At 36.6% G+C, this 15,391-nt stretch overlaps 1 protein-coding gene across 1 annotated transcript; it reads right to left on the bottom strand.

Annotated features, from left to right (window-relative positions):
• Window positions 1–808: 808 nt before the first annotated feature.
• On the bottom strand, window positions 809–13,545 carry LOC135684328 (glypican-6). The gene is made up of 6 exons (XM_065199854.2): window positions 13,201–13,545; window positions 9,480–9,638; window positions 4,632–5,326; window positions 3,981–4,129; window positions 3,004–3,141; window positions 809–2,518 (listed from the first exon to the last, which is right to left on the bottom strand). The coding sequence occupies exons 1-6, from the start codon at window positions 13,358–13,360 to the stop codon at window positions 1,984–1,986; spliced, it is 1,836 nt and encodes a 611-aa protein (XP_065055926.1). The 5' UTR covers window positions 13,361–13,545; the 3' UTR covers window positions 809–1,983.
• Between the last annotated feature and the right edge of the window lie 1,846 nt (window positions 13,546–15,391).

The raw sequence follows: 15,391 nt of genomic DNA, 5'->3' as shown, positions 1-15,391 counted from the left end.
AGCGGCTTACGGCTTCTAAATGGACGAGCTGTTGCTAGTCGGCGGAAGGAGGCCATTGTCCCTTCTTTTTCAAGCCCCTCAAAAACGGTTGGGGTTTTTATTTATGGCTGTCTTATCGTTTAGGATATCAACAGCACAAAAATAAATGGGCAAAATGATGAGAAAACGCCACCTACAGTTTTGTGGTTGCAAAATGTTAATTATTCTCAGGACCATCTTACCCTTGTTTGCTTACGTTTTACTTGGTAACCTGGAACAAATACCAATTCAGCCTATCGAATTTTGTACTTAAAGCAAACTTCATTATTGTATCATAAAATGCAGAGCACAATTTAACTGCTAAGGAGCATTGTTAATTTGACAAAACGAAATTATTCGATATCGATTTTCAGCTTATATGTCAGATCATATTGATGTTTTATTATGTCTTCCTCAGTTTTGCACGCTCTTTCCAATAGCATCGTCAGATTTGAAAAATCAGAATATCGAAACTCTGCTGACATTGCATTTCTCATGCTGTCAGAATCGTGACTTCTGGTCATTCGTCAGAATGTTCCATCGGAAAGCTTAAAATGATCTGTGGCCTATACTTCTACGATTTAAACTTGTGGTTAAGCTGGTTGCTAAAAGGTTATGAAAGACTCACTGTCTGTCAGGCTATGTTGCCGATTCAAAAATATTGAACATTTATATTTCTGATGACATTACTTTGATTTCACTGATTCAAGGAGTTGATTTAATTCAATCAACAAGGACGGATAGCCACGTCTAATTAAACGGCAGTGAACAACCTATAAAAACAGACAAATTAACCATGTTTTGTCAAGAATCTGTGACAAAACCGATAAAATAATTAGACAGAATTTTATTACACAGGCAAATTAAATACTTGTAACAAAAAATCTAATGGCCTATCCTCTACAGTCAAGTTTAATCCGTTTGATAAAAAACTAACATCCGCTAACTATCGGATAAAAACGTCGAAAGCTATCTGTACATGTCCATTTTATCTATAGAATCGTTTGTTTAAAGAAATTATTTGAAGAATTCAAAGTACCAGGTCAGCAAGAAGTCATAAATCCTTCACACAATATTCGTTGAAATACGTTTTGTTTGTAATTGGAGCGACGAATTGAGTTTCGCAAAAGGAGTGTTGGCGATCATTTCGTTTCAGTGAAAAATTTAGAGGAGAAATGCGAACAGCAAATAGGCTGTTTTTGTTGGTTTGAAACAAGAAACTTATAGTGGTCATTTGTGAAATGCACATGAACATAATTTTAAACTCGAAAACGAGAGAGAGGAATGCACGACTTCTTGTCAATAGAGAGCTTATCTGTGAAACTACTAAAAAACTTTCCATTACAAGCATACAGCCAATATAATAAAAGTTAAGTTTTACAAAAAATGAATATCAATAAAATTTAGACACATAACATCAATCTGAGATCTCTTTCTTTCCAAGCATATGATCAACTTCACGAATACATCTTAAGCGAATGAATTACAGCAAATTTCTTTTTCTGTACCACAGTAATGAAACTCCTTCTAATCTAGGTTAATATGTCCTTGTTCCAAGAATCAATAATTCCTCAATGCTACATTTTTCAGTCACTTCAGGGTAGAACAGCTTTCGGTTAAAAAACCGCCGCAGTAATTGAGATCAATCTAGTAAAGCCAATGTCTTGCGAAACTAACGCAGATTATGGAACAATTCTTTCAAAACTCAAGGGCATAAGTGGGATGCGACATCTACAGCAAAGTGTTTCCCTGTTGAAAAATGCTTAAATACCTTGTCAATGAATTGATTCACAGTAACATCGTGTCACGTACAAGTTTGTAAGTGACTTGTTGATGGCGCAGGTTGGATGAAAGGCTTATCTCCAAAAGGTATGGCATGGAAGGGCTTTTTACAATTCTACAAAAACACATTTAGTTATGAGTTTACTACCAACCATGCTATATTTTCTCTATTATACCTAAAATCTACTGAAATAAAAGGTAAAACGTAAAGAAACCAACAATTGAGCATAGAACACTGAAACTATGCCGTCCCGTGACAAGAGACGAAGTGCTTCCTGGGTATTTGCCACCAACGGATTTGCTGATGTCAGCACTGTTTTCGCTGTTATTCTCGTCTGGTTTTTTGTCATTTTCGTCAATGGTATTTCCCATTGTGGGTGTTGGGGAACTGGGTGGGGTCTTCTTGTCCTCAATAGTGTTGATGACGTCAGTGTAAGTAGCGGGTTGAGTCCGGGTCCATCCCGTGGGTTTGACCCCACTTCCATCACCACCGCCAGACCCACTGCCAGAACCATAACCAGATCCATCCCCACTGCTTTCTTCCAAGTCTATCTGGTTAGAATCAGCACCATTGACAGCTGACAGAATGCGTTGAGTTATTTCTTTCAGTTTGATTACTTGCCTAGTAACTGTAAGATGAGGATCTTTTTTGTCAAGGCTGACTTCTGGGTTTTTGAACATTCCATCAACACCATCCTTCACAACTGGCTTCTTATAACTAATAAAAAGTAATTTAAAACAAAATTAAGAATTATAGATAATACTGATCAAGCGAGAGTTGCTTATTACAACTTACAGCTTAGAAAGTCTCATCTGCACTGTAGGTGTAACTTTTTTACAAGGAAACCTTCTCAATCTCATCGAGCGGAGTAAGAAACCTTCTTAATCGTGGAATCGATTTTTCCTGCATAAGATTCATTCTTAAGAATCAGGTAAATAACGTTCAATGCTCGAAAGTAGGACTCTATCAGATAGCCTAAACAATTTGCAGTGGCCTAAGAAGAGAAACCCTTTCAAAAGAACAACTACCTCTATGTTTAGCTGAGTGTTTAGCTGGGCGATTGGCCGGGCGTTTAGCTGGGCGCTTAACGTTAGGAGAACATGAAAAGGTGCGTGCAATTAAGAAACCTAAATGTGAACACAATCCATATTTCCTTTGTAAGTTTGTAGCATAAAAGATTTTATCAACAGAGTTTAGCATACCTATCAACCGCTTCGCCGTTCCAGCATTTTCCCATATCGTTGTCAGGTGCAGCAAATCCACTTGAGCAGGCGTTGCCCGGTAATGATACCCAGTGATCTTTGAACAGAGCCAGAACTTTCTTTAAATTTGTTATCAATCTAGGATTGAAAGAAGTGAGTAAACATTATGACATCTTGCTGCCACTTACCTTCCTGCAAAGGACAAACATATCCGGTAAAAGCTCTTTTCAACGCCCCGATAATGAATAAAAGTCCAATGGCAAAGTTTGCAATTTAGGAAAGGTTTGGGGCGTTAACAAAGATATGTTCAAACAATGAAAACGTTCACTTTTTGCTGTTCATTAGTATTTGTCCGAAATATGTTAATTTGAATAGTCCGGCGGCGGATATAAAAGAATAATAGGTGAAGAGGCTAAAAATTTCTTGTCGCTTTATTTTGTTCGCTTCCAACGAAAAGTTAATAACGAGTCTTGCATAAATTAAAGTTTATTTCACTCGGGCGTTTGTTAGATGAAGGCATTAAATAGAGCAGGAGTGCAGGCCTCTTTTAGAGGGCGTCAAAAAAGGATAAAGCGCACTGTTTTTCTTCCATGGATAGGCCCTTGATGACAGAGAGGCTACGCTTATAAGAACCGAAGGATTTTTTCGGAGGGATTATTTCCTTTGAGATTGAAAAGGGACGGCGGATAAAACTTCAATACCAATAGTTAAAAATACAACAGAGCAATGACTTCAACAAGATCAGTTATTTTTGTCTAAAGCAACCATGAATTGACTCTAATTATTAGACAGCTTGGAATTAACCCAGTTTCGACTGCTGGCGTGCATGGCAATCTCTTTTATAATGCAAAAACATGAGTACCAACAATTTTTATTGCTATGGAGTCGGCTTTAAAAGGCAGACCTTTCCGACCATAGAACTGTGGTAAGGTTTCTCAGTTTCAGGAAATGTCTGCTATTTTTAATCTAATTCATACCTGTATAAGCTCGTTCCATATGCTGTTGTTGGGCGGAGCGCATCGTTGCCACTATCAAATTTATATGGGTAAGCCATTCCATCTGAAAGGTCTCTTTTCGTCAAAGACTTCAATTCCGAAGGTGGGGGGTTTCCACATTTCTTCATGACCTGTTGATAATAAAGTGAGTAATTTGATATGTAAAATCTTAAAAGCAAAAATTCCATTGTCAAAATCGAATTAGAAAAATTTAAGTCTTATTACAGCTTCTTGGTTAAGACGGCCTTTTATAACTTTTTTGAGTACGTTTCTGAAGAAGCAGAATCCGGATTATACGTATGACCTTGGAACAATAACATGAATAAATATTTATAATCATGAATAATGTATGGTGCCTCCGGATCAGTATAGTCCTCGTAGCAAAAGCAGGATTAGTAGACGAACGATTGCTGAAAGTGCCAATACTGAGTGTCTGCTTTAGTTCGCTTCACATACAGTTGTGAAGAAAGGGAGAAATAGTATTGGTACTATCAAAACAACCGAGGTATCTGATTTGCAAAACCTATGATAAGTTTTTATCAATTTACTTTTTCCAAAGAGCCTATGTATATCAGATTCGATCGAGAAAAGATGACAAAAAGCTTATAAAAATCTGAATGACAAAAAGCTTACATGTGTTGTAATATTTTGTCTGTTGAACTGGAAGAACATGATTCCCTCAGAAATTTTAACACCAAGAGGGTCGATAATTGCTTCCATACTGAAAGGTCCATCTGCCTTTATGGCAAGCTTGTGCAGAGCTGTGACGTATGCGTTCCAAGCAGGACCCACGACTGCTGGGTACGCAGTGCAGCCTTTCATAACATTCATGCAATATTTGTAGCAAGGCTTCACTTTCTCCGCAATTCCAGAACACATTGGGCACTTGGTCATCTTCATGAACGCTTCCGCGCACTTTACATTTGATCTCATGTTTAGCAATTCATCAACAACCCTGCTTCCAACAGAGAGAGCATCTTGTAAAACTTTAGATGCAAGAAAGGACTTCTTTACTTGCAAGCTGATTTTACGGGGTATATCTCCAAATGGCATTAGCACATCTGCAGTTTCTAGCAAGCAGTGTTGGTACACTGCATCGAAATGGAAGCCGGGATTGGAGATCATATAGACTTTCTGGTAAAGCGTTGAGAACCAGTTGTCAACGGTCTGTTTCAGATCCATTTCTTCTTTGCCTGTCATGTAATCGACCAGTTTCGTGAAGAGATGACGGAATATGACTTTGTGGTTTTTATATCTGTCAGAATATGTTCTTGAATACAATGTGTCGAGGTTCTTGTAAGATGTTTCAATTAAACTTTTGTAAAAACCTGCAGGGTAAAAGGGAAGATTTATTACACAATGCAGAAGAAATGTCACGAAATACCTCATATGCAATAGACCATAATGCGAGATTTTAGGCAAGCTGGGGGGAGGGGGTGGTCAGACTGCGATTCGGGGTTCGTTACCTTGGAAATTCTTCATACTTTATCCTAAGAGACCGGGGTAGCATACTTAGCTTGACAAAGGACCATAATTTCTATCAGGTGGATCGTTGAACAAAATACATTCACCACTTAAATTTAAAAACTGCAAAAAATCTATTGGAAGGGACGTATAGGATGCTTAAAATTGAATTTTTGAGGTTAGAGTTATAAAATGACATAGGGTAGGATGGGTGACAGGGCTATAACCCACCAAATCACCAAAATTGTCGTAAAATTTCGGAAAATTTGATAATTTTTGGTAGTTATAGGAAAATTTTATCTTTAGGCCGCCTTAATTTCAAACACCACTGCACCCTCGTACCCGCATATATCATAAAAGGAAAGACTGGGGCAAGTTCCACTGTTCCAAGGAACTCCATTTGCATCTGCATTAGATGAAACGGTTTTAGGCCTTATATGATCAGCATATATAAAGAACAGTGGCTTCACAACAAGACTTAAGTTGATTACAAGAAAAGGAAGCACAACACCTAATCCAGTTCAGCTGATGATTAAATTTGCACAGTAGGACTTAAAAACCATTTCAAAGCGAACAGATTCTATGATAAAGCTCTCATTGTCTAGCTCACTGTGTTTGAAAAATACAAACTCTTGTTTATAACAAGATGAACATAAAGACGACGACAAAATTTTGGTCATCGGAAACCGAAAAGATCTTATGCAAAGCCATCATGGTTCCAATCAGTCTTAGGCCAGTTAATTGGTGACAGAAATTGTCACAGTCTCTTCGTTGTCTGTTCTCTTTTCTGCTTTCTTTTTCACTACTGTTTTTCACTATACAGCGAAAATTACACTATCACTTGTTGTGTATACAGAATTTTATAAAACTGAGGAATTTTGCCAACAAAGAGCCCAGAATGGACACATGCTCCAGAGGCCTGTAAAGTAGGTATTGATTCACTGCGAAAATAACAAAACGGATTAAGAGCACTGCTAACTAGCTGATATTTAAAACGCTTATCAGTTGTTGTTGTGGCATGTTTGCGGTGTGTGTTGGGTTAACTTTGGCTGCCCCAAGATCTTAATAATTAGTGTGAAGAAGAAATTCTTGCACCGCTTACGAGCAACGTCAAGCCGAAATCCATATGACAACGAAAACCAATTAATTATGCATGTTTGACGAATATTAGTGTTGTTCAACATTACATCAGTCCTTGACAATACCTACACAGTCTAGCTGGGTCAAATCCGTGATGACCTAACGAGAATCCGTGCAGCATATGAAATGTAAAAGCTCCGAATGGTTTCGAGTATCAATACTAATAAATAAAAAGTACCTATTCCTGACACCTGATTTACAAGAGGCTATCTACGCAGACAGAAAAGATATGAAAAAATGAAAACATGACTAGGTCATTCGGGTCGCCCATTATCAGTAAAACAATGCTCCCAGAAGGCCATCGCGCTATTTCTCGTTGTGATCATGTGGTCTATTGGTCGACTGTGTATGATTGAGGTATGATTTGATATGGCAAAGAGGGCACCTCAATATTTTGCCTAGGCATTTCGAGAAAAGCCTCTTAACAATTTCTTATTCTTCATTGAAAACCATTGTAACCAGATACATTTTTCTATGTAGGGGGTTAGAGTTTCATTGAATGAAAATCTTGCCTTAAGCTACGTTTAACAGAAGCAATGTTAGAATACTAATTAATGTTAAACAATCCTGCAGACTGCCTAACAATCCGTTTTAGGGAAACTGCCTCACTTTAAACAGGAAATGGGTGGGTCACAGAGTGGTAAAGTGAATTAATCTGCCTTGAGACACCTTTTTGTGTTCTGCAACCTTTTGACCCTAGAGTTTTATCGGCCTTTGACAACACTGACTGGAACACAAATATGACAAAAATTTATGTCGAAAAAAGGAACAAACCAAACATTGACTGGTGGTTTATGTTGGAAGTAATCTGTCTGCTCTTAAATCACCAGAGTAAAAAATACAAACTTGCCAAAACAAAAGAAACATGAACACAAGCATGTTGATACAGCTCTGATTTCTTTAGGGCCATATAGCCTACTTGAAGTGGGATTGTATTACAGTTCTACTTGCAACCGGAAACTATTGCAAGTAAAAGGTCCGGCAAGATAAATAATTTTTTTCTCTGTAATAGACTTACAGGCATCGATTCCACACAAAAATGAAATAAAAAGATATTGCCTTGTAAACAGATTTTGCAACAATCTGATAAAAACACATTAGAGGTTATCAAGGGTCCAATTGAAGCAAGGACCCCAAACCTTTTGCCCCTCCTAACCCACTTCTTGACACTCAGGCTGACTAAGCAAATAAATACTAAAGGACCATAAATTTGTTGCCATTTTTTACAACCAACTAACAGCTTTATAGCCAAAAAAGTCTCACAAACAAGGTCAATTTCAACACTGATTATCAGGGACACATATACTTGGGGTGGAGGTGGAGGGGCTACATACCCTCCAAATATTCTTGTACCCTTCAGTAAATTTTTCTCACATTTGGTAGAAAGAACATATTGTTAGTGAGTAGAAACATAATGATGCAAAATATTTACTGTATTTATCTTCTTATCCTTACAGCTAAAAACTGAATTTTAAAAATGGGAATTTCAATCATTGCTGGTCTATACATGATATGGTAAATTTTGTAAAAAGCTGAAGAGGTTACCACCAATATCAAATCATTATTTAACACCCCCAATCCTTTCCACTTAAATCCATACCTGCTGATTTCTAAGACTTGCTGGAAACACTACCACTGTCTTCACTGTCTTCAAAATCATAACATTTGCATTTTGGAAAATTTCTATTTTTGACTCAAATCAACCAGAATTGCAATAGCTACTGTAAATAAACACACTCTCTTGCAGCACTTCATACTGAAGACAAAAGGCTGTGGAAATATAGCTCATTGAGAAGGAGGTGAGGGCAAATAGGGCTGGCCAAAATGCCAGAGGGCTTCTATGAACATAGAAACAAGTAAATTTGTGACAGTTTGAGTACAGGCCATTAGTGGGGTCAGGGTGACCATTATACAGCGTTGAACAAAAGAGCATTAGCTACATGCGGGCTTGTTATGGCATTCTGACTGCCTACAGGCCTGTTCTGGCATTCTGCAAGCTGAATTTGATTAACTATTCAGAAAACAGATTACGAAGGGTACTATTTACCAGCCTGTTTATAAGGCTCTACATAACATAGACAGAGCAATCTTGTAAAAGGAGATCGAAACATGAAGCAATATTCAGCCATGGCTCATGCTGGCACCACAGGCTTTGAAACTATTACCCTGTCAACCTGAGAAAGGTAGTTGGAGATCCCCATATCAATCACACTGTTTAAAGATGTTATTTTCACATCATGACTCCGTAGAGTTGAAGGAAATAAAATGTTATAAATTTTGTTTATTGAGTAAATGTTTCAAATAAAAATTTCATAAAGATCTTATATAGTTTTTATCTCTTAATGTCTCAGTAAAATTAACTATCAAAGAGATTATTATGTAACTGCTTAGGCTGGGGAATTAGTCTGTTTCTTAAAAGATTATGATTGCCTGCCAAATCACACACACCAGACCATGTCATAAAACACATCTTTACATATTGCACTTAATAGAACAGACTGATTCAAAAAAGACATTTTTTTCTACTGAAATACCCATCAGATTCCCTTGTTCTAATACAAACAAATAAATATACTTTGTTGATCCCAATGGCAATGAATGGTTCACAACTAATTGATCTCAATGGAGTCAACACCTACATTAGTAGCAAAAACAGGCATTTTACCCATCATGGTAATCACAGTTTCAGCGTAATTATTTTGCTATATCTACTAACTCAAAGTAAAGCTCCATGTCAAAATATAAAAAATAAGTGGCAAAATAGTTCAAAGGCCTTTAATTATTTTCAGATTTATACATCTCTGGTAATATATTTACAAGCATTCCCTCTGAATGAAAATATTTATCTGCAATACTATGAAAAGTATTCATACATACCTTTAAAGTTTTGAGATGCATTTAAAAAAGACTCTGAGATGTTGCCATGGAGACTTGAAACCATCTGAAGACGGATCTCCTCACTCAATAGCAAAAGCTTCCTTTCCATTACTTTGGAGCAGCATGTGGTATTTGCAAGACAGATGAATTGACTGTCATCTGAAAAGGTTTTTGAAAAACATTACAATTCTATCATTATTTGAAGAGAGTCACTTGAGATATTTTATCTCTATTTTGTTACATCTAACATTACCTCTTTCAGTAACCAATAAAACTATACACTGACAAGTATCTTAACCCTGAGGAGAACTGATTAAGATATAAAGATGGTCAAATCTTTTATAATAAGATAATAATTGCATGGAATAGGAGAAAATTTTCATTTTTTGCATAAAGGTCATTTTGATATTCACTGGGTCATAACCAAAATTCCTTGACAAAGAACAAATAGTACAGAATTTAAAAGCATTAAGATATTTTTCTATATCAGAAGATGGGTGAGGTCTTAACAAAGATCAAGTATACATAAGATCTCAAGAAACATTTTTCTTGATGATTTAAGATGTTTGGAATTGAGAAATGGAAGCAAAATGTGAAGAAAAAGACAAGCATTGGGAAAGAGTGCAAAAAGGAACAAATTTGAAGGATGTAAGTATAGAGATCAAGAAAAGGTTCTTTATTCAACCACAACCACTTAACTCTTAATTAAGTATCATGTGGCAATTGAACTCTGTTGTTAAAGCAAAGCAAATTGTGAGGGCAAAATTAGGCTGATGGGTATACGATTTGCATATTTTAATGAATGGTGTTGTTAATTCAGTCTAACTTTTCATACCTGAATACTATTTTACAATGTTACCATTTTATCATTCTAGGTCATAATCAGATACTTTGATTGCCTAATGCTTTCGGAGGTGCAAGTGTATATATAACTTTTGGAGTTCCAAATACTATTTATCACTAACTTCCTTGTCTTAGGATGCAACAATTCTTTACCAGCAAAAATTAAAATACGATAAAGACACACATTAGTATCAGGTTAATAGTGAAAAGCACTAACATTACACTAACAGGAACAAAAAAGAATGCTACAAATGCCACAGTAGCTGGATTGAATTCAAATGACTACACAAAAACCAGGCTGAGACTGAACTACCTGCAAAATGTAATTTTGAACACTGTTGTGAAACCCCCTGAAAAAATAACATCTCAAACATGAGGAGTTTTTGCCATTAAGTGTGCTTTTTCAATGAATTTGGAACTAGTCTGTGAATAAAGAATGTCTCACTCATTTTATGGCAAATGAGGCCTGGAAATCACCCTAGAGCACACTAGCTGGCAACTGTACTACTTACACCCTAACAATTTAAGAACAAAAATAGGAACAATCCAGCCTCAAATTTTCAAGAAAAAGTAAAAATTAAGAACAGCCAGTCTAAATTTCGATTTACTGGTTCTTATTAAATGAATGGGCAGAGTTACTAAATAAATTTCAGGACCATAGTGCAGTGAACCCCCTTTAGACTTCAGTGAACCATAGTGCAGTGAACCTGCTACTCGGTAAGAAAACCTGTTTATACAGTAAAACTGTCTGGTAAACATAGCTCAACTTTTTGCAAAGCATAAAAAAAGTCTTACATGAGTTAGAGGAGCATAAATAAAGAAGAAATGGATGACTATGACCAGAGCACTGGAAAGTGGGATTTCCTTTTTTCAAATTTAACATGAAAACTAAAGTAAAGGACAGCAAGATACTTCACAAAATCATCAACAATCAATAACTTCATCAACAATCAATAACTTCACAGCAACATCAATAACCTTTTCAAAATTGATTCTGCTAGATATCACAGAATATGAGTGACCTTCTTGAAACTGGCTAAATTTTCTTACCAAAGTATCCCCCTAATATAATTTTCACTAACATGAATTTCAAAAACACTTCAAGCTTTGTGTTTTTTCTCTGATTTCATATCTTTCTTGAGAGCCAGCTGTTTTGGGCAAAATGCCAAGAAGCTTTTATTGAAATACTGTGTGAAATAAAACACCTTTGGCCCAAATTGGATGTTGGTTTTTAATGTAATTCAGGAAGACTTTTTTAAAATCATGGGAAACACCACTGGTGAACTTCTGTGTTGGTGGCCTAGGAGATATGCCTGTGGCACATATCATGGTTGCAATGTGCCTCATTCTTTTTAAGGAGCAATCAGAATTTCCTTTTCATTTGACAATGATTGAGTATAACTACTAAACAACTACTTAACTTTCCGTATCAAGATTTGCCTACCATGCCTAAATTTTAATAATGCTCTCATTTTGAAAATATGTAGACAGATTGCATTAGGCTTGTCAGCACTGAGATATTTCTGAACTGCTCAGTGTCAAAATAGCCAATCACCAAAACTGTTTATCTTACTTTTAGTATCTTCTTTCACTCTTTCGAATCACTTGCGGTTAAATTCTGTCATTTCCTTAAGTGGAGGTGACATTTCCATATCATTAAGTTTCAAATTTGGCAAGGGAATAGAAAAACTGACGAATTATAACGCTTCTTGAACATTACAAGAAACATGGTGAGAGACATGAGAAAATTTTAATTTTTCATGAATAGTTCAACTTCCTGTTTATTTAAACACAATTGATATTGATGTGCAATTTCTGGAATAATGTCAATTTTCTCTTGTTGAAGAAACAAAATCCTTAATCGCTTAAAATGCATTCATTGTGAACTCAAATCCAAATCATCTGGTCGGTCGTTTCCCTGAAAAATGCCGCCTCACTATTTATAAACTGGCTGAAACTTGTTTCTGTATCTGACAAAACAAATGACAAAAACAATTAAATGCACGTTTAGCTCTCAAACAACTTTTGTTTAAGTATCGCTCTTCACTGTTTCCTTCAAAAGAGCGACAGTCCTTTATCGCACAGCTAGAATCTAGAAACACGACGGCAGTCCCTTCCTCTAGACAAAAAAAGAATGCGCGTGGGATACTCTCCAAGTTGGAAGTCATTTCAACATCGAGTTGCCCAACCTATGGCGCAGACACAGATTGTCGCTGAAGCCTGCAGCGACTCTGATTGCTAAAAGCGCTCTCTAGCTAATGAACACTGTAACGACAATGGCTCCTCTGTAGAGTCAAACATGGCGAGGGAATGGAAAACGGGTGACTAACTCCCTTATAAATTCACAAGGGTTGATACCAAACGCATGCTTACCGGAAAAATGAAACATTAAATGTCATATACGAGGTCCACATTCAAATAGGCCAGATTGCCGCGAAAAGAATTTGGTACTTTATTGCTAAGTGTTTTTGCATTTCGACGATAAAACGGGTGAAAACGGGACACAACCTGAATCAAGAGACGCCTTTGAGTACACGAGGCAATGATACAATTGACTATAAATCAAATAAGACCACTAACAGTAACAGACAAAGAGAAAAAATCTGACCCGCTATCATGTAAGTTTACAAAATCACCTAGGGCTCTTTCTTACATTTGATGACAACACAGGGCAGGTATTCATATGGCAATACAGAACTGGTATGCGGCAAAATCTCCCCAAATTTATTCGCATCCAAAAGCGGATTACGGAACTGACGAGATTCGCTGTAGCGGATGCCCAACGATGAACTTCAAAAGGGGAAGAATACAGCAAGATTCAAACTCGGCTGTCTAACGAAAACAACCGGTTCATATAATAGACTGGTGTACAGCGTACCTGCTTTTGTTGAGTTATCCTCTCCACCAGGTCTTTTAAAAAGTTCCGCAGCAAGACGTCTAGTTACATTACAATCTTTTGAAAACACAACATTGCACCCAGTGAGGACGAACAAGATGGCGAACGCGACCAAAGAAGTAATACGAAAGTTTGGCTCCATAATCTTAAAGCTGTTCGAGAGAATTGACCAAGCTTTCGGATATCAATTTGGCACAATAAACCGTTAAACTATCAAGTGTAACTGAAAAGAAAAAATTGGTACATTTGATGATTAGGCAGGTTTTCTTCCATCCATCTTTCACCTATGCTCAAAATCCGCCGAATAATGGCAACCAGTTCACACTGATCAAAGTCGGCAAACATTGAAGCGCTCTCAGCCAATCAGCATCGAGATGAAAAGCAGATTATGCTAGGAGAATAGAGGGAGGTCGGGGGGTACAAATCCAGTACTGTCATCCAAAATCACTGTTGCAGAACCAACAGATTTTGTGGTCACCACATAAGTTTGCATATTCATGTAGTTTTAAGCATAAAAAACCGAGGGCTTCGATTTAAAAGCTTGTATTTCCTAGTTAAACTTTGATATATCTAGGTTCTCACTTCCTGTAAACATGGAGGCTAGCTTTAAATGGCCTCAAGTTCACCATTGATATATTAGTCATTGCTCAGAAAAAGCATTGAAAACTGTTTTGGATAGCCAACATCAAAACAATTAAATTATTATAGCCACAAAAAGATCTTTTTGTTCGTTGTGGGTGATACAACATTAAACGGGAAGTGCGATATAGTTTAGAACTCGTTGTTAGGAATGCCAGCCGCCCAGTATTGAATCTGTGAAGTTTGGCTTGATTACCTATGTATCGGAATTGCATCATTTTCTAACGTTTCTAATGTATAGTCAACTACGATTGCAGTCTTTTGATACATAGTAAAATATATGATTTTAGGGTACGTAAAAAAATATGAAAAGTACACACATAGTAGGGAAAGACTGCAAAAATTAATAACTGAGTGAGAGTAAAACTCATATTCGAAACTTTTCAAATGAATTTATATAAGTTTTCTCTTTATTTTTAGCATTCACTTAAAAGTTATTTCAACCGTAAACGATAATTTTATGTTTTGAATCTTTTATTAATATTGCAGTTCTAGATGCGTATGAATGGTGACCTCCTTTCATTCCTTAAAAGAATAATAACTAGGCTCAAAGGGGACAATTTTCAGAGCCAAATGATACTGAGGAGCAATAAAAATTAAGATATCATTTCAAAAGGTGTGCTATTTGTTGTTAAAGAAGAATTCCTACTTAAACTTGTGCGTTAAGTTGGTTGAAAAAATTACAATAAACAACAAAGATTGGCTTTCAAAAAAGCAAACATTTTAAAAAATTGAATAAAAAGATTGTTTTTTTAATAATTGATGGCATTTTGTTGACAACATTATATATCAGTCGTGTTAATCCAATATCATATACTTCTTTTATCAATATGTCTAGAGAAAGGCTCCACAGGTCTTTCATGAAAATTAGCACAAATATATGGAGTCATTTCCTTCTTAGTTCATTGAACCGCTCCAAAATTTCAACAGGTGAATGACGGCTTAATGTTAATCCTCCCATAAGGAAATCGGAGCATATCCATTCATTTCCAAGGACAGAATAGGTAGGGGGTTTGTACACACATAGTACGTAGAACCAGGGGCCTAGCTAGCGGGGGTTTGTAGGGGGTGTGATCCCCCAACCCCCCAATACTTCATATTTGTACGGTAAATCTTCAGCTGTTCCACAATATCCCTGGTTTTGTCGGTAGAAGCATCTATCGGTAGGTGAAATAGGATTCAATTCTTCTTCATCTATGTCTTTGTCGGTAAATTTTACTTTTAATGACCCTCCACTCCTTAGTCTGGAAGGTCAAGCGACGCCACTGACTGGAACCCTTCATTTCATAAAAAGAATAACAAGTTTTACCTTTCGTCTATTATAATGATTGTATGTTTAGTTTTCTAGGTTTTGAAAGATTACTTCAAAGCACTCGAAATAGACAAATGCCGCAATAGATTTAGCAACAGAGAGGCCAAGTCAGGTCCCTTTTCCTCTTTCAGGGTGACAGTGGCGTAAAAGTCTAAAATGTTTACTTGCATCCTCAGAACATTTGCCAGTTGATCGCATAGTGGGTTCCGACCAATCAAGGTC

The sequence above is a fragment of the Rhopilema esculentum genome, unplaced genomic scaffold, assembly GCF_057945365.1.
Source record: "Rhopilema esculentum isolate cy_ngs unplaced genomic scaffold, ASM5794536v1 HiC_scaffold_34, whole genome shotgun sequence".
NCBI classification, from domain to species: domain Eukaryota; kingdom Metazoa; phylum Cnidaria; class Scyphozoa; order Rhizostomeae; family Rhizostomatidae; genus Rhopilema; species Rhopilema esculentum.
Note: the sequence above shows the minus strand (reverse complement) of the source record. Positions and strands in the feature narration are given on the sequence as shown.

Excerpts from the sequence above, each read along its gene's own strand:
- LOC135684328 (XM_065199854.2), bottom strand. The coding sequence starts at position 13,360 with ATGGAGCCAAACTTTCGTATTACTTCTTTGGTCGCGTTCGCCATCTTG. Across the intron at positions 5,327-9,479 it reads TGCATCTCAAAACTTTAAAG|GTTTTTACAAAAGTTTAATT; the intron begins GTATGTATGAAT and ends TTTACCCTGCAG. Across the intron at positions 2,519-3,003 it reads AACGGCGAAGCGGTTGATAG|TTATAAGAAGCCAGTTGTGA; the intron begins GTATGCTAAACT and ends ACTTTTTATTAG.